Below are 22,061 nucleotides of genomic sequence, written 5' to 3' on the forward strand. Positions count from 1 at the left end.
ACCGTGGAAATGGTTTAGTTTGTTGAACAAGATACTTTCATTATGTCTTATTATCGCAATGGGACATTCGTAAATGAAGAGTGTGTGTAATCTATAACCGCCGGTAATCAAAAATATCTGGCCAAATACCGTGATTTGATAATTTAAGAAACATGGTTAGAGGCTCACATTACAGATGTAATCAACAGATTTATTCCAACCGGCAGTGTCACCAAAGGGAAATCTTCTGGAAAACCTTCAGTAGCTGAACAAGTTGTTGATGACTCGAGCAGAAGACGTTACAGAATATTTTTGAAAACAAAGAAAAAGAGAATGAATATGTGCATTAAACAAAATTTAAAATGGTGAACATTTTCAACATTTACTGTGATGATTAACCATAATAAATTTATTTATTTTTATTATGAGTTTTATTCTTTAATGACGTAATATATGAAGCATTTAGGGAATCAGTTATACAACTGCGTGTGGTATTTGTCGTGCGTCCTTTGGTATATAGTGAAATACATATAAAGTGATAGGCGGCACACTTCCATGACCTACTTCGACCCTATAATCATTTATAGAAACCCTGAATAAAGAAACTGTTACTTAATTTATAATGTGTTTACTGTGTTTGTCCCCTCCTTTTAATATCTATTTTGTTCAAATTCTATGGGCTCTAGTTAGAAGCTAGTCCTCATTTTGTTAAAAATATCAGGGTATGTCTTTTATCTTTATCTAAATTTTATTAACAAAATTTTAGTTAAAGGAATCTTACCGTATAATAATAATTGTTCTCCTATTATAGAATTTCATGTTATATTAGAACTTCCCAATTGTCTATGAAACGTAACAGGGTTTTTAAAAACAAAAATGAAATCCATAGTTTTTTTCTAAATTAAAATAACGGAATAAATGTATTTAAGACGAAGTTAATTATTTGATTTTTTGAAAATACGCATTTAAGCTGTTACGAGCCAAACTCACAGCTCGTTGCCGGCCTGCTAGTGGAGAAGGGGTGAGTTCCTGCGGGTGCAAAGGTCAGGTCGCTAGAGGTTCGCAAAGAAGAGAGAGCACACTGTTTTGTGTAGCGACGTCGCCAGGGCGCCACCAGTTTTTATTAAGACACAATTACAACAACAAAAAACCGGAAAAATATTTAACTATTGTAATTGCAAGCTGTTACTTAAATTATTGGTTACAAGAAAACCTAAGGTCACTAATTAAAAATAAAATAAGAGTGATAAATAACTAAATAAGTAAGCAAAAGGAAATGAGTAAGATATTAATGATAACGATTTAATGCGACTAACGGTTTACGATGAATACGAGCAATACGAACGATAGTTTAATTACGAAAGGCGATGAACTAATTAACGATAAATACGAGCGATACGAACGATGTTTACGAAACGAACAAGTTAGTTGGGGTCGTAACGAATAACGATTTGATTAATTATTTCGAGGGCTATGAGATAAACGAAGTAGGCCACACGCTCGGTAGTCCTAACGTACGTACGAAGGTATTAACGTAGAGCGAAGCGTCACACTCTTACCGATTGTTATTACTAGGTTATGTGCGAGTGCTAGTTACGCCGAACTTCGAAACGTGTTGCGATACAATAAAGAAAAGGTAAGGCGACTAATACTTAATCTTAATGCGATGGAATGGAAGTACCATGGGCACCTGCCTCCTTCGATATCCACGACGAGATGTCGAAACACAGCGGCGTCGCAGCGAAGTTCCAGTCGATGTCGAGTCGAGGTTTTTGGTGATTCTCCAGCTGTTCTGGGAGGGCTCACAACTGCCCACGACAGTTGGAATTCATAGAATTCGTTCTCCCACTCGAAACTGGCTCCAATTTTCGATCACGGGAATAGCAAGATCAGCGACAAAACAAAAAGCTGCAAGGAGAGCAAAGTCTGAGAAGATGTTCGAACTCAGTCAACCCCAAGGGTTCCACATGTCACATGCACTTGGTAAGTAGCAAAATATTATCGTTAACATGAAAATAACCATAACCACTGTTCGAAGGGATGCCAGGGAAAAGCTAATCAAAAGATTTACCTGCGGATCGACTGCAGCTTCTCCGATGTTAGCGGGATGGTCTAGTGCCCTTAACCCAAAATCCGACAAAGTCGTAGTGCTCGAATGCACGATATCTTTTACAGCGCACAAATGCGCTCCAAGCGATAGCACCTTTTAGGGGACCCAACAGATCCGACGAATGCGATTCCAAACGTAACACCAAATAAAAGGTTGCTAAAACGAACTGCAAAAGAGGAAAGCACTAACCCCCAACACCATTCAACACGAAGTACCAAAGCAAAATGGATTCCCTTCCACCTGCGATGACGTGGCAAGGTAACGAAGCGAGAATTAACGGAAGTTTGGCCCTCTAGTGGCAAACTTACGAAACGTTGAATTCCGACGAAAATCCCTAATCGATGTAACTATTAAGTGGATGCGATGGTTATTACAAAAAAAAAAAAACAAACAAGGCTATCAAGATTCCAGAAATGACGAAGACTCTAGGGGACGCTCCACGGCGTTTGTTCCCACCTAGGTAAGCAAATGAAATTCGCGAACAAAAATAACAAACAGAACGAAAATCGAATTTCAGAGTGAAGCTCTGGGATGGCGCGATCCATCCAGTTCCTTATAGCAAGAACCAAGCTGAAACGATCCAGAAGACCGATCTACAAACAGCGAGGCTGAAACACTCATCTGAGCCCCTCCAAGCTCAGAATCATCGCGACAGTCTTGCGACTGGGGGAGTCAAAAGCTCGGGACGAACCCTCCACCAAAGTTGTCCTTCATTGCCACCGTGCCCAACCCAACCACCCATGCACGAAATGACGAAACAAAAAAAAACGAGTAAACAAAATGTAATCCGATCCGAGAATGCCAATAAAAACCGAAATAGCTACTGCGAATTTTCAATTCGTAACAAAGCTTTAAATTTTGTGAACAACCACGCTATTTCATTTTTTACATAGTTGTCTTGTTAGTATACAGTAATTCCGTATACTTATAATTGCACTATTTTTTGCATTTTATACTACAAAATTTGGTCGATAAAATTTTTCAAAATTTATATTTTTACTTCCCGAGCGTAAGCAAAGGAAGTATTGTAATCGAGTCCGTCGGCCGACTCTCTACTTTTACGTTTTCTCGATCTTTCATGACCCCTAGAAGACGAAGAAATAGGTCTCCCATTTCCGTCTGTCTGTCCATCTGTCCGTCTGTCCGTCTGTCCGTCTGTCCGTCCGTCTGTCCGTCCGTCTGTCCGTCCGTCTGTCCGTCCGTCTGTCCGTCCGTCTGTCCGTCCGTCTGTCCGTCCGTCTGTCCGTCCGTCTGTCCGTCCGTCTGTCCGTCCGTCTGTCCGTCCGTCTGTCCGTCCGTCTGTCCGTCTGCCGTCCCGGATTTTTATTAGACAGATAATCTCCGAAAGTACTCGACCGATTGTTGTGAAATTTTGTACTTATATTAAGAATATCATGTAGATGGTAAAACGCTAACCAAAATTTGTCTAATCATCCCCACCACTAATGCGATGACGTCACTTCAAAATTGTACATAGTAAATGGGTTTTCAATTGTATAAAATAACATAGTCCTACACATGTAGTTTACAACTCTGAATCGACTTTTCACCCGAAACGTCCAGATTTTTGGAAAAAAAATCAAAATTATAAAACAATATTTTGAAATTTAATTTTTAATCTGCTAACCAGAATGCTTTGAAATGTTGCAGATGTTTTAAGGCTATAAAGAGCATCATAAATCTTTAGTCAAAAAATATTTGCTTATCCCCTCCAAAAACTTGATGACGTCAGCTCAAAAGTTTGTGGAATAAATCATATCTAAAATGTACAAAATATGATGAGTCTGTACTTGTGATCTATCACTCCATTCATATTTTTTGGATTTGCATATACAGGGTGACTCAAAAAAATTAATGAATGCGTAAATATATTTTATTGATTTAATCAGGAACTACAAAACCGAATGCTCTGAAATCTTGCAGATGTTTTAAGGCTATAAAGAGCATCATAAATCTTTAGTCAAAAAATATTTGCTTATCCCCTCCAAAAACTTGATGACGTCAGCTCAAAAGTTTGTGGAATAAATCATATCTAAAATGTACAAAATATGATGAGTCTGTACTTGTGATCTATCACTCCATTCATATTTTTTGGATTTGCATATACAGGGTGACTCAAAAAAATTAATGAATGCGTAAATATATTTTATTGATTTAATCAGGAACTACAAAACCGAATGCTCTGAAATCTTGCAGATGTTTTAAGGTCATAAAGAGCATAATAAATGTTTAGTCAAAATATATTTGCTTATCCCCTCCAAAAACTTGATGACGTCAGCTCGAAAGTTTGCCGAATAAATCATATCTAAAATGTACAAAATATGATGAGCCTGTACTTGTCATTTATCACTCCATTCATATTTTTTGGATTTGCATATACAGAGTGACTCAAAAAAATTAATGAATGCGTAAATATATTTTATTGATTTAATCAGGAACTACAAAACGGAATGCTCTGACATCTTGCAGATGCTTTAAGGTTATAAAGAGCATAATAAATGTTTAGTCAAAATATATTTGCTTATCCCCTCCAAAAACTTGATGACGTCAGCTCGAAAATTTGCCGAATAAATCATATCTAAAATGTACAAAATATGATCAGTCTGTACTTGTGATCTATCACTCCATTCATATTTTTTGGATTTGCGTATACAGGGTGATTCAAGAAAATAAATGAAAGCGTAAATTTATTTTACTGATTTACTCAGGAACTACAAAACCGAATGCTTCGAAATCTTGAAGATATTTTAAAATTATCATAAGCATGGTAAATTTTTGATCAAAACGTATTTGGTCGTCCCCCCTAAAAAATGTATGATGTCACCACAAAATTTTGCTGAATAAATCCTATCTAAAATGTACAAAATATGGTGAGTCTCTTCTTGTGATTTATCATTCCATTCAAATTTTTTCGAATTGCATATACAGGGTGACTCAAAAAAATTAATGAATGCGTAAATTTATTTTATTGATTTAATCAGGAACTACAAAACCGAATGCTTTGAAATCTTGCAGATGTTTTAAGGTTATAAAGAGCATAATAAATTTTTAGTCAAAATATATTTGGTTATCTTCTACAAAAAACTGATGACGTCAGCTCAAAAGTTTGCCGAATAAATCGTATCTAAAATGTACAAAATATGATGAGTCTGTACTTGTGATTTATCATTCCATTCATATTTTTGGATTTGCATATGCAGGGTGACTCAAAAAAATTAATGAAGGCGCGAATTTATTTTATCGATTTAATCAGGAATTACAAAACCGAATGCTTTGAAATCTTGGGAATATTTTAAAGTTATTATAAGCATGGTAAACTTTTGTTCAAAATGTATTTGTTCATCCCTCCTAAAAAAATTGATGACGTCACCCTTAAATTTTGCTGAATAAATCCTATCTAAAATGCAAAAAATATGATGAGTTTGTACTTGTGATTTATCATTCCATTCATATTTTTTAGATTTTCTTAAGAGGTGGTTCAAAAAAATTAATGAAGTCAATTTATTTTATTGATTAAATTAAAGGCAACACTTATTATTAGTATTACACCCCAACCAACCCAATTTGGTAGACACAAAATTTGTTAAAGGAAAAACTCGGTTGAAACATAAGGGTAGCACGCTTATTTACATCGACTTTAACATTACAGACCTGCATTTGTTTTATGCGGTCACTTGGTTCCGCGAATGCGAAATAGACATGTTTATAATCAACCAATTGTGAATTTCACCGTCAAGAATTAAAATAAAACGCAATGTTTTATATAATAAGAGGAAGTCGAAGCAATAAAACCGATGGTCGTTTTGTTTACAGTTTCTCTGTTTGACTCTCACGTATGCTGTTACGCTTGTCATCTTAAATTAAGAATGTTTATACATAAACGATTTTCAGTTGCCCTTCATATTACTAGACAGCGGATTTCTGTCGGGCTACGTCACGATTATAGGGGGGGACACGTCCCCATTATATTTATTAATCAAACGGCTAAGTAAATGAGAACGGGAATTAACAGCAGAGTGGAACGAAACAACGTTATTCTAATCTCAAATAAACGAAGTGCAGTCCGCAACGGCAATGAATTCGCATCCCGTGCGAGCCGTACCGAGTTTGGCCTTGCCTAGCCCGACAGAAATCCGCTCTCTATATATTACACACCGGCGCCGTATACGTGAGTAAATTGTTTCGTTATTTTATTGATTATAAGGAATCAATATTCAAAACGACCCAATTCATTTTCCCGAAAATTTGGGAACAGAATAATTTTATTCTTAGTATTACACTACATCTATCCCAACTGATATGATAGATTGTTACGTGGCTCTCGACCGCGACTACGCTCAACCGGGAAGGCCGTGGGTGATGGTACAAAAAAAAAAGATTGGAGCCTACAATTAATTAAATTTATTTAGAACGGGGGAGGTGAGTGACTGTGTGACTGAGTACAAACTATCGATCTAAATATAAAAAAAAACTTAAATAAATTACTATCCTAACCTTATGAGTACTTCGCGTCCGTACCGCAACAGTGCCGTTCCTGGCGGTGGCGAAAATGCCGAACGCGAATATACTTAAATAATAAAAAAAAAGTACAAGAAAATAAAATAATACCTAATACCCTATAACTAACGCCTCTCCTTCTTTCCGGAGTTCAGCACGGCGTCCTCACTTAGAAAATGGGGTGGGGCGGGGCGGCTAGTTGACCTTCGTCCAAACTTCACACAGAAAAACCTTTCCACACCAAGAGCGCAAAAAGATGGTAACACGTAGAAACGAGGAGGGAAAAAAAACCCAATGGTAAAAGTAATGCGAAAAAGAAAAAAAAAGAAAAAGGCCTGAAAAGAAGATTAACTAAATTTCAATCCAGAACCCAATCCAGTAATTACCTCTGATGGTGTGCGGCCTTAAAGTGAATTTTCGGGGGTCTCAAAAACACAGGACACACGTCCTCGTTCCCAAATGCGGTGGCCTCAAATCGTCTCTAACGCAATTTGGAGAAGAGTAATGCCACAACTGGCTAAAATAAGGGCTCTACCTCCAAAAATGGCCCCTTCGCACTGGATACCCTGAAAACACTTGCACCCGTTCCCAACGACTCGAAAAATCAAAATGGAGTCCCTCCTGGTTTTTTTTTCCTTTCTGTGGCATGCGCGGTCTGAAATACCCAAATCGATTGAGGGAGGGGAAAATATCGATACCCCGAATCAATGAGAGCTGTCAACTAACGGGCCAATTTCATGTATACAAACAAAATCAACCAAAATCGTATCAACGTGTCCTTGCAAAAATGTTGATGACGTCATCACAATTTTTTTTTAAATTCCCACTACAAAAATGTAATGAGAAAAAAAAACATAATAGGCATGCAGTCGTCAAGTTTCCGACAGCGAGGGAAGTACTGTCTAAACTCTTTAGATCAATTTTTGTCAAAGGCACGAGATTTCGTCATAAAAATTACTTTTAATTTTTACTGATTAGCTCCTTGGTGGGTACTAAGTATATCTAAATTTATGCATAAAATGTTTTGGTAGTTTCTGGGATTCTGTATTTATTAATAAGTACATATTTCGTAATAAAAAAACCTGCCTATGAAATTAGGAAATATTTACCACTTTTGCGGTTATTCCATTGTCTATAGCATGATTATATTTATTATAAAATGTAACAATTTTTAACTTAATAGGTACATATCACTGGATTTTCCGAAACGTAATAGGGATAATATTTTAATTATCATCTATCACAAGTTAATAATATTCACAAAGGCAAAAGTGACTAGTAAAATGAATACTAAAAATAGTGGCAATTGCTAATTTATTTTTTTGATAAAAATTTTTATTGAATTGACGCCTTTGTGTCATTAATAAGTCTACCACAATTATTCTGATACACTCTCTAAATTTTTTAGAAAAGCTAATTTATCATTTCTTTTGATTCATTCATTATTTTTTATTACTTTAATAGTTTCACTCGTATCATGCTATTGCTCTGCGAGCAAAGGTCTCCTGTAAAAATCATGTTATTAATCTAAGACCTCGAGCACAGGGCTAGAGTATTTCATTTGTGAAAGGAAGTATTTAATTTCTCTGAAATTTTTAAGATCTCGCCAACTTGATAGTGCTACAGTACACATTCTGAAATTAATATGTTTACGCTTATCGAAAAATGCTAAATAAAGCTGCATTGAACAATAAGCTTTAACAAGTAGTGGTTATGCTTCAGAAGAGATAAAAATTTTTATAAACCACACGTGCAGGAGTACGAGTAGGTTGTTTTATAAAAATTTAAAGAACATTTAAACCAATTTTTTTTTAGACCAATTTTTTTTAATTGCGACAAAGTAAGAAAATATTAAACCCACCCCGTTTTTCGAATCAACAAATCAGTTTAAATGCCATAAATGAACGATTTTTTAGTCTCCAGGGAGAGAATAAGACGTGTGTTGTAACGTACGTATTACTTAAGTAAAAACATCCAGAAACTTTAGTTATAACTTGATTAATACAAGAGTTGAAGCTTGAAAAAGTGAATTTCCCACATGGTTTATAGGAACAATTTCATGCTCATGACTGTTAAACTATATTAGAACCAGGAAAAGTTGAACATTTTAACATGAACTGTACAAATCAATGACATTCACACTGACACAAACCAGATATACTTTCCCACACATGACCATTACCAACTGACAATTTAAAGAGTGACATTGAATAATTCTAGTCTAGAGGATCTACCACCCTAACTGAGAATCTCTACACACGATTCTCTTAATTTATTTTTCAAATTAACATTAACCAAATGCGGTTCGTGGTAGTTACACTTAATTAATATAAAATAAATAACAGCGAGTGTGATAGTGAAAAACGGGGGAACAAAGCAAGTGCTATTGCTATTTGTAAGTTCAGTGATGTTTTCAATCTGGTTATTAATATTTTTTAATTGTCAGAACGATTTAATTTCCGATGTTGGACGACAAATTTTGTTAATCAATTAAGGGTTGTAAAAATAGTCTTTTTTCTAGATACATTCTGTTTTTTAACTACTACAATAACGAATCATCTCACTAAAGTAGCGTGTGGAATCTTAAAGCCATGAATTTGCGCTGTAAAAGCAAATATTTTATTTTAGTATAGACATTTGGTATTTTCAGATTTTGGATCCAAATCTTTTTGAAACTTTTTTTCGTAGTGAATTCCTGTGGGTTTTAGATTACATAACTATTTTCTTAAAACCGACTTTTTGGAAGGTGCGTTTGGTGAGTGGTTTAATTGTTTTAAAATAAATATACTCATTTAAGCAGATTTATTTAACCAACTCTTACTGTAAACAACATTTGTTAGAATATTCATGTCAAAATATTAAGATTTATGTCTCTATGTGTTGCTTTATTAATACCTACGTCTGCAGAATATTGGAACAGTAATCAGTCATATCACTTAGAAGGACAAAAGCATTAGAAAAATTAACTAGAAAATATCATTCTGGCGGCCAAACGATATCTTCTATCCATTTAATATAATTTGAAATTCTCACATAGACTCCAGGACTGCCGGCACAGCCTAGTCCAAACGATGTTACACCTATTATGTCGTACATGCACTTTGTCTTATTACCAGGGTGATATATTTGTAAAGGACCACCAGAATCTCCCTATAAAGAAAGTTATTTAATAGATACTAACTACAAACAAACGTTATTAACAAATTTAGGTAGAGAATCAAATTTACAACATTAGAACATTCAAGTTGGTCATTTGCGCTTACGCAACTCACTGATGCAATCTTAGATCACATAATATGATAAAATTATTTAATTTTGGTAAAGTGTTGTAAAATGGTATGTATTTGTCTGCGTCTGACACACTGTATTCAAAAGGTATCTTACCCATACCTAAAATGCTAAATAGCGCCAGCATTCTTTATAAGAAAATCATACTAGGCTCTAGTGAAAGTGATGGTGCAAATAAGAAAAGATTACACAGATAGTTAATGTGAATTTTGTAGAAAAGTACACATAACTGCTTTTAAGGTTTATCTTCAACTTCTAACACAAAATAATGGGAATATGCAGACGGTATAGAGAAAAAAAATAATAACTGACAAATTACCTGACACGTGTCTTTGGTTGCGTTCACAGAACCGGCACACACCTGGAGATTGTCTAGAATACCTTGTGACACTTTCCTATAGTTCTGATAATATATGTCACATGTACTTTGATCAAAAAGATCAAGGACTACTTTGAGTAAATCGTTGCTAGTAGCCCCATTAAAAGATGTGTGGCCCCATCCTGTTGCAATGGCTCTTTTCCTTCTAATTTTTGAGTTTAAATAAAGACATGCTGGTCTTGAATACGGATTTAGATGAGCTTCTTTTTCTAATCGTAGCAGTCCAATATCATGGTAATAAGAGTTCGGCTTGTATTCAGGATGAGGTATCCGTTCAGATATCTTAATTTCTTGTCTACGGTACGTTGATTTGAGTTTGGTTACACCAAGTCTTACCCACAGCGCATTGCCTCTGCGAAATGTTGAATACTGTATATAGGCATCCTAGATAAAATTCTGCAACCTTATAGCTTGATAATGGCTAGAGATATTGAAATTTTGTAAACACCATTGTTTTTAGCTTGAAGGGAAAAGCTTAATTTTGTACACTGAAAATATGACGCACGTATTGCCATATATTGTGATGGAAACAGAACAGATGTGTCAACACAATTACATATCTAGTGTTCATTTTTAACCGCAGGTCATGTCAAGTCAGGTCAACTAGAATAGTTTTTGCTACATACTTTAATGTTTAATTTAAAAAAAAACATGTACGTACATACCATGAAAATTAGGTCGGTAACTAAAACCCTAATCGATGAGCAGTTTGTATCGTAGATATTGCAAAAAAACAATTGTAAATATGATAACTATAAGAAATATGCAAAAATACCTAGGAAAGACCTAAATAATGGTAGGAAGACTAATAAAGACAATTATATAATTATGGGGACCAGGATTCCAAATGCATCGAAGACAAATGTCAACGTAGCGGTACGTAAAATGTGAATATATTTAGATAGAGTGGTATTAATTAGAAACGTTGACCAAGTAAAACGTCATTTAAATTCCAAATTTTTCGACAGATCTTTTGTCATAAGTAGAACCTCAACCAAAGCGTGAGGAAGCCCGGAGTTTTGCTTTAAAAGTGTGAACCGACATGGATTTATTTATTAGATCAAATTTTAGAACCCATAAATTTGGCCTAGTTAAAAAATTTGTGTTTTTCGAGAAAGACCTGAAGCCGCTGCTGACTTCAAAAAATAATAACAAGCAAAAAGTAAACTCCAATATCATACAGTAAGTGAGCAGGGAACGAAGTTATTTGAATATGTTACACAAATGTACGATGTATACTTAATAAAATGCTGTAATTGGAAACATACTTAGAAGAACAAAAAGTTATTATTTTTTGTGTCTGTGAATACTAGCTTCATCCAGAAGAAAAGCTACTGTATAGTTTTACAAATTACACGCCCTCCAGTGTGTTTTGTTGTACTGCAGCGCAAAATGGCGGAGTAGGTTTTTTTTTAAGAAATCATGTTTTTGCCAAAGAGCTATTTACCTACTTACTCAGTTTTGTAGGTTGTCTTTGGAAATTTTAAGAGTCTACTTTTCCAACGAGGACACTATATGTGTCGTAATACTCGTAATCTTTCGACCATCACTAGGTAGTTTCAGCAAGTTGTATAACGTATTGTGGTGTGAAAAAAATTAACAGCGGCGCGAAATCGCATTAGCATAATTTGAATTTGAAAAAAAAGAAAATGCAATCAAGAAAATAGTTAAACATAGGCAACCATGTGCACGTTTAGACCTTTTCTGGTAGCTCTAGGGAATTTTAGTGAGAGGGTTGGTAGAAGTTGGCTGGTTTGGTACATAGATGAGTCATTTTGTGTGGTGGTGTCACTTTTTCTTTGTTTGTTGTAAGTGGAGCATGCAGTAAATAAGTGAGGAAGCTAGGTTAATTTTAGTTGGTTTGGTAGTTGATAAAAGAGAGTAAGCCTTTATCTAACGACAATTAATCGAACCGATTGCGATGCCACAGTTTTGCCCAACACGCGTAACTAATTCTTGAGGTTTTTTTCAAGCGGAAATAAGTGAATTTTCGACCGACGCTAACACATATGTAAATTTGTTTTATTTTTTATAAATTCACAATTCATGTTAGGAATTTAATCGTTAACTATTACCAACACAATTTAACAATTAGGAATTTCTTTAGATAAACACTTGCTAGGAGATTTCATGAAATTCACTTGGTCAGGACTCGTTCTTTGTTTACCAGGTAATAAAAAAGGTTTCTAGACGCTTATACCTAAGTGTTACATTATAACACATCTTAATTCCTTACACAAGATTGCTAATAGTTCATCTACGGCAGTTAATAAAAATAACTCGAATGGACATAAAATATTAGCTTCATGTAATTTTGTTAGCTTTGCAATTTTTCACCTCATACAATTATTCTCTATCTCACCATTTTAGGATCAGTAATATTCTTTGCTGTATAATTTAAATTGAACGTAAATTTTCATGCTCTGCAATTTCTAAGCTCACGTAAAGTTTTTCGTCGGCACAAGTTTTACTTCACACAAGATTTTTTTTGTTTTTATAGATCTTTGCTAGTTTTTTTTTTTCTTGCAAATATTCTGTCGACTAATGTTTGCATCATATAAATTGTCTGATGTCCAATCTTAATCTCAGATATTTAGAACTTCACGAGAGTGTATGGCGAATTTAAATGTTGTTTATTGCCCTTTTTGAAACTTTACCATTTGTTCAGTTGTAGTTTAATATCACAGTTATCGGAATTGAACATTTAAATGGAATTTAGGTTAAATAACACATAAACACGTAAAGGAAGCGAAGTGCGCGGTTCCTTGTCGAGTTGGCAGACACGCCATCTGCACAAAAGATGCAGGTCTTAAATAGAAGTCAAGGACGATCGGGATGACGTGACGGTGTCGCCTGGGTAGCGCGGCACGTTTCTTCGTTCGATAGATGAGTGCTGGACGGCAGTGCTTATCGATACGTTAGAATCACCGCCGCAGTGGAAGAACAGCCACGACCAGGAGTCCCACACTTCTCTCATTCTACAACATGCTATGAGTAATTCTGCTGTGTTCTAAAATGATATTGAGATAGGTCGATCGCCACACTCTTCTAGCACTCTGGTGCCGCTGCCGCATACAGTTTTATTTAAATTCCTTAATAACTTGTGTGTTTGCAACCAGTTGCTTTAATTCAGATTTTTCTTTGTTTTTATTAAATTTGTGATATTCAAATATTTGCACTATTTCAGAACGTTTAATTTGATTTTATTCAATGTTTTTTTTTTGTAGCTGAGCATTAAGTGGTGTCTTCAACGGACGCAACTTAGTCGCAGCTTTTTTCTTTCTTTTTTTTCGTCATTTTTTTGTGTCCTCAATGTAAGTGTGTGGTGTTTTATGTAGCGGTAATTTCCAGCCTTGGGGTCCACCATTTGCATCTGAACGCATCTCGCCATTTTTCAAAAACACAATGTAGGGTTCCATTTTGTCAGACGACCATATCCAAGGCCAAATTTTTGAATTTTGAATTTTTCGCGGCCTTTTCAATTTTTTTCACATATCAATTTAAGGCGGGATGTTTGGGTTATCACAGTATATTTGTTTTAAATACAGGGTCATTATAAAATACTGTAGTCAACTCACCTATGAAAAACAATTGAAATTTTTCTCGTGCCGCTAATCACCAAAATGATTTCAACTCTTTTGAAATGTCACGAACGTCGAAACAAATCTATCAAATGTGTCAAAAATTGATATGCCAGGTTTACGGTTTAATTTCATTTTAAATAGACACGAAAATACGCCAGGCCAGAGCATTAAGGGTTGCAGTCACGTTGCAGTGTTATCGAGCATTTGTGAACGCCACTGCAATACATTTCAGTTTCGAAAATTGTAAATTGTCAGAAAAACGTTTAAGGGCTTTGTCATGAATTACACCTTGGAAAGTCGATTGGAGTTGAACAGAATAAATCATCTGATCTGTTTTGCAAAGAAGCAATAATTTTTCAAATAACGAAATCCAAAAAGTGAGGTTAAATTTGCCGAAACCAATGAACACGGTAATTAATTAAAAAATTACATTTTTATAGGTGCCCTGAAGGTAAAAATTGTGAAAAATCACGTAATGGACAATGGCAGAGCAAGTCTTATCACAGTTAACGAACACTACCACTGTTTTAAAATGACAATGAGTACCTAATGAGTTTTTGCAGTAAATAATTTTGCCAAAGTTGTGATCTCGCGAAAGTTCTGTTTGTAAATTGTAAGGAATGGTCAAAATATTGTGCAGACATGGTTTGTGACCGGTGCTTTTCTCTTGAAAAAACACAACTGAAATCCTTGATCTTCATCCCTACAATAGGTGAAAACTGCTATGTCCAAACATTACCTTCAGCTTTGCAGTTTCTAGATATCTGAAACATGCCAGATCTGCATAACAGGAATGTCAAAGAGGTTCTACCCAAAACACGCCCACATGGCCATCGTAATATCAAGATTTTTCAAAATTTCTATAACAAAAAAGATGAAAAAACCAATAAAATTTCAGGAGCATAGTGTAAAGAGTTCTGTAGATGATTACCTGTTGAAACAACAGAATGTTTAATAAAGATTTTTAACCTTCCTAATAGTAAAATTACAATTATTACTAAACAGTAAGTTGAAGTAAGTTTTAAATTACGAGAATGCAACTAACACCGAAAGAAAAATGAAAGTTACTGAAAATAAAAAACTTTATTGCAGTACCTACATACACTTTCTACATCCAATTTTGTTTATTGATCACATTCATTTACTTGAAAAAGTATCGGGCCTATGAATCGTCGTCTGGAAATAGCTAACCACACACCAACCTTCATTGCGTGTGATTGTGTTTCTTCAAAAGCGTGAGTATTTTCTATACACCAAATTCTGAAGTTCTGTCAGTTGACACAGCCTAACAGATGAAACCAGGCTTCATCAGAAAAGAACGACAAATCGAGAATCCCGTTATCGTCCATATCAGCTTGAAACCAACGACAATACCCAACGCGGCGAGGAAAATAAGCTGGTTGCAGCTCCTGAACCAACGAAATCTTGTATGGATGCATATGTAACTTCTCTTTTACGATTTTCTGACATGTGCTGTATGGTACTCCGGACAGTAAAGATTTTTGACAAAGCTTTATTTGGACTTTGTTCCATTCTCATCCTTAAATCTTCAACAACGTCTTCACTAACTTGAGGTCTCCCCGTCGGTTTTCACTTAGAAACGCTACCAGTGTCGTTAAATCTGGCCATAATTCGCCGTATAGCGTCTTCAAAGATTCTTCATCAATGACAACAGAACATTTCACCAGATATTCGTTTTTAGACGCCTCCACAGAGTACACTCCATCCCCATCCTCATTTAACACCCCATTACGGTAATAGGGCATGATGATTGCTCCAAAGAACTAAAAAAATCATTTGTAATACTGACCATAGTTATTCCTCTGTGTTCATTACCTGAGATTATTCCACAATGATCTGTAGTTTTGATAAAAACTGTTTTTTGAGACACTTATTAAAATTCTAACAAAGGGGAAGACAGCAAAAATGAAAACAAGAGAAGTCAATTAACGCACAAAGTGAGGGAAAACGTACCAGTAATCAATACAAACGAAAAAGTTATTGACATCTGACAGAATTTGATGAAGCGTTGAAACAGTGCAGCCGCTAATGTCATACTAATGTGGCGTTAAAAATAAAAATTCCAATATTAGTGTAATCCTTTCCACAAAACTGAAAAAGGCGGCACACAATGTCACCAAATTCATGGCCTTCTTCGACTACAATATTTTATAATGACCCTGTATAAATATAAGTAAATTTTTTTGCGGAAATTTCAAACAAACTATTGGATCTTCTGTCTCATAGTTTTATTGTATCCGAAACTGATAATAAACCAATGAAAATAAAACGAATGCCACGCACATGTTATGATAATATTATAATTTATAAATAATTTAAGTACTCTAGAAATAGATTGTAGACAAGACATTTATTGACCACCTTGGTATACTTATACTTATGAGTTATAAATCAACAACACCTAAATTGACTAAAGACAAGAGGTGTTGTAATATAGATACAGTCTTCTCACTGAGGATAAATTATAGTTATTTCTTGTAGGTGTTTTAGACAGCGTTTTACCAAGAAGAATGTTTAAACGCGAGAACGCAGTTCGAGCACGAGTGCAATACAACGGTTTATCCACAGTCGCAAGCCCAAATTGAAATTCATCGTGTTGTTTTGTGAAGTTTTGTGTTCACTGTGAAGGATGACAGTCCGAACCCATGCGCTTAAGTTACTGCTTTAAAACAGTTCTTTGTAAAAGAAACTGGTACCTAGTCCTTTGTTTCATTAAACTGATTTTTTTTATATTTATAAATTTTAATTTCTTTCACCTTCAAGCTATAAAAACAATGGCGTTTACAGAATTGCAAAACCTGCAGCCTTTTTGAAAATATTATGCAGGGAAGTTTTAACTAGGGCACTTGTATTTTATTTCTCATTAGTGTCAAAGTTCATGGGAGAATGAAAAGGGCATACTCTTAATTCATGAGAAATACAGAAATACTCCATGCGAGCTGTGCATCGTAAGTTTGATGAAATAGTCAAGAGTACCTATTTTTACTTTATTACTTTGCTTGGCATGCTGTACTTACTTAAATAAACAGGGAAAATGGTAATTCTGAACCATTGATTTCTAAAACTGGTGCCATTGTTATTAAATATCGTTTTTACCTCAAGTTGAAACTACGTACTATTAAAACTTCGGTTAATGTCAACGAAACAAACTTTGATACACTTGCTGTGAGTTGCACCCGAAATATACTTACGCATTAGCATCAGTCAGGCAATGCGCGGCTGTTAATACATATGTGCTGCTTAAAATTGTTCCACCACAAAGCCATTTTATTCCTTCGCCAGGTGAATCGTAGCCTATAGCTGCCTAAAACAAACAATAACAAATTTAAAATTTATCCTCACGTATGTTTCCTTATCTACCAAGAATGAAAAATACTGCACGTAGGTACCTCATATGTTTCGGTAGTTATGTTTTCAATGATTTTAGAAATGATGTAAACAACTTCTTGGAGGAGAACAACGTATTAATTTTGCCGTGTTCGCAAAAATGGATACGCTTGAATTAATTTATAAAATTATTGTGTTCAATTAAAGAAAAACAATATTTTTTTAGTTCGATGTGATGCTAGAATGGAAGAAAGCATAGATAAATGTAATAAATGAAAGAAAATTTGGAAGCACGAAACACTCACAGATATAAATATTTGAGTATAGTGTGATTTTCCTTCGAATTTTGTATTAACAGGACGTCGATAATTTATGAAACTAACAAAATTCGGAATTTATTACCATATGTGGAAATTCCTTTCTTCCAGCTGCTTCACCGCCCACAATTAATCTGGTTACGCGGTGTCCACATTGGTTTTTTTTAATTGGTTTTTGATTAATTAGTGCAACGGGAGGTACTGATGTTTCATAAACAAACGTAGAATAATCTTTACATTCTAAAAGGAGAAAAATATAAAGAGTTATTCACAAATTTTACGCCTAAGAAATTCAAGATGCAACCAGAAGTATAAATTCAAAGTCAACTCTGATATTTCATACGATTTTTAGAAAGGTAAACCACAGCTACCTGTTTTGTGTAACAACATTGACGTAGTGTGAGATACTGCCATCTTAAAACTCTTCGATAGAACTGATGCAGTGTATTTAAACGACGAAAAGACTGATGATTCTCGTATATGGAGGGTACTTTACGTTTTTGAATAGATAACACTATCCACATAGAAAACGAGTTCTTATTTTGAATTTGGTTTAAATTTGATTTTAACGTTGACGTTTATTTGCAAATTATAAAAACCAAACAGCTATCAACTGCGTCTGTGCAATTGTAATGATGGTTGAAGTGATGAACTGTTACAATCAGTAGTTGTTCCTTTCTTGTAAAATAATTATTAAATTAGACAACTCAAACCTACATAATTTTTCGATACATACTTACTCTTTTTACTGATTTCTCCTGGTATTCGTCTCGGTGTACAGCAGACTATCAGTTGTGTTTCTTGAAAACCACATACTTGAGGAAATCGAAAATATCGCGCCAGATCTTCGCGAGCTTTTTCACAGTTGGCAAACAGTGTACAAGCTCCTTTGGCTCCAGTTGATTTCATGATACAAATGTCCCCTAAAACATGAAGCAAGTGTATTGTAAAACTTGCGATATTCGCCATGCTTCCCCGGGTGTATGGGTGGCGAGGATATTCGTAGATTACAGTTAAAAGTTTTGTCGGTCTTAAGCAATTTATTACAACGTATATGCCACGTACCACCACTTCCTATTTCGTATAAAGGAAGTTACAAAGTTAGGAAATGAAATCAATGAGAAAGTGCAATATTTTCGTTTGTTTTAATGCTTTCAAATCAGTCTGGAAAACATGTTTTAATATAAAATATTTATTGTAATAGCGGGCGCAACCCGTATACGTCCATTAAGATCAAATCTTCGTGGGAAATGGACGGGCAAAATGGAAGAATCGAATGGCTTAATTCATGTTGATGTAAAATTTAAAAAATTGGTCTAAAGAGTTTAGACAGTACTTCCCTCGCTGTCGGAAACTTGACGACTGCATGCCTTTTGTTTTTTTTTCTCATTACATTTTTGTAGTGGGAATTTAAAAAAAAATTGCGATGACGTCATCAACATTTTTGCAAGGACACGTATATCAGTTGGGATAGATGTAGTGTAATACTAAGAATAAAATTATTATATTCTCAAATTTTCGGGAAAATGAATTGGGTCGTTTTGAATATTGATTTGTAATAATCAATAAAATAACGAAACAATTTACTCACGTATACGTATCAGAGGCAATTGAAAATCGTGTATGTATAAACATTCTTAATTTAAGATGACAGGCGTAACAGCATACGTGAGAGTCAAACAGAGAAACTGTAAACAAAACGACCATCGGTTTTATTGCTTCGACTTCCGCTTATTATATAAAACATTGGGTTTTATTTTAATTCTTGACAGTGAAATTCACAATTGGTTGATTATAAACATGTCTATTTCACATTCGCGGAACCAAGTGAGCGCATAAAACAAATGCAGGTCTGTAATGTTAAAGTCGATGTAAATAAGCGTGCTACCCTTATGTTTCAACCGAGTTTTTCCTTTAACAAATTTTGTGTCTACCAAATTGGGTTGGTTGGGGTGTAATACTAATAATAAGTGTTGCCTTTAATTTAATCAATAAAATAAATTGACTTCATTAATTTTTTTGAACCACCTCTTAAGAAAATCTAAAAAATATGAATGGAATGATAAATCACAAGTACAAACTCATCATATTTTTTGCATTTTAGATAGGATTTATTCAGCAAAATTTAAAGGTGACGTCATCAATTTTTTTAGGAGGGATGAACAAATACATTTTGAACAAAAGTTTACGATGCTTATAATAACTTTAAAATATTCCCAAAATTTCAAAGCATTCGGTTTTGTAATTCCTGATTAAATCGATAAAATAAATTCACGCCTTCATTAATTTTTTTGAGTCACCCTGCATATGCAAATCCAAAAATATGAATGGAATGATAAATCACAAGTACGGACTCATCATATTTTGTACATTTTAGATACGATTTATTCGGCAAACTTTTGAGCTGACGTCATCAGTTTTTTGTAGAAGATAACCAAATATATTTTGACTAAAAATTTATTATGCTCTTTATAACCTTAAAACATCTGCAAGATTTCAAAGCATTCGGTTTTGTAGTTCCTGATTAAATCAATAAAATAAATTTACGCATTCATTAATTTTTTTGAGTCACCCTGTATATGCAAATCGAAAAAATTTGAATGGAATGATAAATCACAAGAAGAGACTCACCATATTTTGTACATTTTAGATAGGATTTATTCAGCAAAATTTTGTGGTGACGTCATAAATTTTTTGGGGGGGACGACCAAATACATTTTGATCAAAAATTTACCATGCTTATGATAATTTTAAAATATCTTCAAGATTTCGAAGCATTCGGTTTTGTAGTTCCTGAGTAAATCAGTAAAATAAATTTACGCTTTCATTTATTTTCTTGAATCACCCTGTATATGCAAATCCAAAAAATATGAATGGAGTGATAAATGACAAGTACAGGCTCATCATATTTTGTACATTTTAGATATGATTTATTCGGCAAACTTTCGAGCTGACGTCATCAAGTTTTTGGAGGGGATAAGCAAATATATTTTGACTAAACATTTATTATGCTCTTTATGACCTTAAAACATCTGCAAGATTTCAGAGCATTCGGTTTTGTAGTTCCTGATTAAATCAATAAAATAAATTCACGCATTCATTAATTTTTTTGAGTCACCCTGTATATGCAAAGCCAAAAAATATGAATGGAGTGATAGATCACAAGTACAGACTCATCATATTTTGTACATTTTAGATATGATTTATTCCACAAACTTTTGAGCTGACGTCATCAAGTTTTTGGAGGGGATAAGCAAATATTTTTTGACTAAAGATTTATGATGCTCTTTATAGCCTTAAAACATCTGCAACATTTCAAAGCATTCTGGTTAGCAGATTAAAAATTAAATTTCAAAATCAACAATCGGTCGAGTACTTTCGGAGATTATCTGTCTAATAAAAATCCGGGACAACAGACGGACAGACGGACGGACAGACAGACGGAAATGGGAGACCTATTTCTTCGTCTTCTAGGGGTCATGAAAGATCGAGAAAACATAAAAGTAGAGAGTCGGCCGACGGACTCGATTACAATACTTCCTTTGCTTACGCTCGGGAAGTAAAAACACTTCTTAAAAACATTCAGTTATTCTAGACTCAAGTTCAAGTTCAAGTTCCAAAAACTTAGATAAATTGTTTTGAAATATTCAAGAGTTTAGCGACCATGTACTTACTACTTATCTAGAAACAAAGTGTCTTACACTATCGGGGCGAATAATTTGATGGTCACTCGTAGACACGTTTATTTTTGCATGTTACGAGTTAAAATTGCCATTCCCATGCGATAAGAATGTTATCTTTAAATACTAAATTGTAACAAAATACAAATTTATCGAAATAGGTTTTCAAATGTCTCAATTTTTCACTATTTCACTGACTTTCACTGGACATATAAAGTCTGGTATAAGTAAACAACGGGAAAAATGCTAGACCATGCAATCTAAACTTAACAAGTCAAAACAAACATTATGTTCTTTGAGATATGAAGGAGAAAAGAGTTACTAAATGCCGTTAATCGAAGTTGTGGCTATTAGATATAATTATATAAACACATGCAGCATAGGTATATTTATGTGTAAATTAATTTTTCTTTTTTGACTTTTGGGTAGATATTGATGAGCGCTTACCTATAAATTTTTGGCAATATACAGCACCGAGGAAAATTGCTGTAAACAGACTCAACACAGTATGCATCGTTATCTCATTGAACTTCGTGCGAGACTAATTCCAGATTTAATAATGTTTTTGATTTGCACCAAGAACACAAGTGGGGGAACCTTAGAAATAGTCGACTTTTATAAAATTTTGTGGAGGTTACTCATTCTTCACGTTTTTACTTCCCAAGCGTAAGCTAAGGAAATATAGTCTACTCGTTACCGATTTTTTTTTTTTTTTTAATTATTGCATATATTTGGCAGTCACCCTGTATGGTAAAATACATAGATATAAACTGATAGGTGGTACACTTCCACGACCTACTTCGTCCCTATGACAGTAGTTTAGTCTTTGCGTTGATGAATCAGTCAGTTTGTCAGTCAGGACAAACACTTTTATATACA

At 34.4% G+C, this 22,061-nt stretch overlaps 1 protein-coding gene and 3 long non-coding RNA genes across 5 annotated transcripts in view; 1 reads left to right on the top strand and 3 right to left on the bottom strand.

Moving 5' to 3' along the window:
• LOC135125771 (serine protease snake-like) overlaps nucleotides 1-22,061 on the bottom strand; it is a 28,889-nt gene extending 6,828 nt beyond the window's left edge. The window contains exons 1-6 of one of the 2 annotated variants that reach the window (XM_064051450.1): nucleotides 21,630-22,061; nucleotides 18,243-18,425; nucleotides 17,588-17,742; nucleotides 17,050-17,162; nucleotides 10,194-10,605; nucleotides 9,380-9,736 (exon numbers count right to left, since the gene is read on the bottom strand). In XM_064051450.1, coding sequence (XP_063907520.1) covers nucleotides 9,563-9,736; nucleotides 10,194-10,605; nucleotides 17,050-17,162; nucleotides 17,588-17,742; nucleotides 18,243-18,425; nucleotides 21,630-21,696 — 1,104 coding nt within the window. In that variant the 5' untranslated portion in view covers nucleotides 21,697-22,061 and the 3' untranslated portion in view covers nucleotides 9,380-9,562. Of the gene's footprint in view, nucleotides 1-9,379; nucleotides 9,737-10,193; nucleotides 10,606-17,049; nucleotides 17,163-17,587; nucleotides 17,743-18,242; nucleotides 18,426-21,629 lie in introns of those variants that run through there. The other variant, XM_064051449.1, reaches the window with a different exon arrangement.
• On the bottom strand, nucleotides 1,061-2,138 carry LOC135125778 (uncharacterized). The gene is made up of 2 exons (XR_010279954.1): nucleotides 2,051-2,138; nucleotides 1,061-1,887 (listed from the first exon to the last, which is right to left on the bottom strand). It is a non-coding gene; the product is annotated as an uncharacterized LOC135125778 (long non-coding RNA).
• Nucleotides 1,413-2,884, top strand: LOC135125777 (uncharacterized). The gene is made up of 4 exons (XR_010279953.1): nucleotides 1,413-1,493; nucleotides 1,555-1,962; nucleotides 2,018-2,549; nucleotides 2,607-2,884. It is a non-coding gene; the product is annotated as an uncharacterized LOC135125777 (long non-coding RNA).
• Nucleotides 6,468-7,457, bottom strand: LOC135125594 (uncharacterized). The gene is made up of 2 exons (XR_010279913.1): nucleotides 6,973-7,457; nucleotides 6,468-6,921 (listed from the first exon to the last, which is right to left on the bottom strand). It is a non-coding gene; the product is annotated as an uncharacterized LOC135125594 (long non-coding RNA).

The sequence above is a fragment of the Zophobas morio genome, unplaced genomic scaffold, assembly GCF_036711695.1.
Source record: "Zophobas morio isolate AGI-343-1 ecotype UQ-CSIRO unplaced genomic scaffold, CSIRO_AGI_Zmor_V1 ptg000009l, whole genome shotgun sequence".
In the NCBI taxonomy this organism is placed as follows: Eukaryota; Metazoa; Arthropoda; class Insecta; order Coleoptera; family Tenebrionidae; genus Zophobas; species Zophobas morio.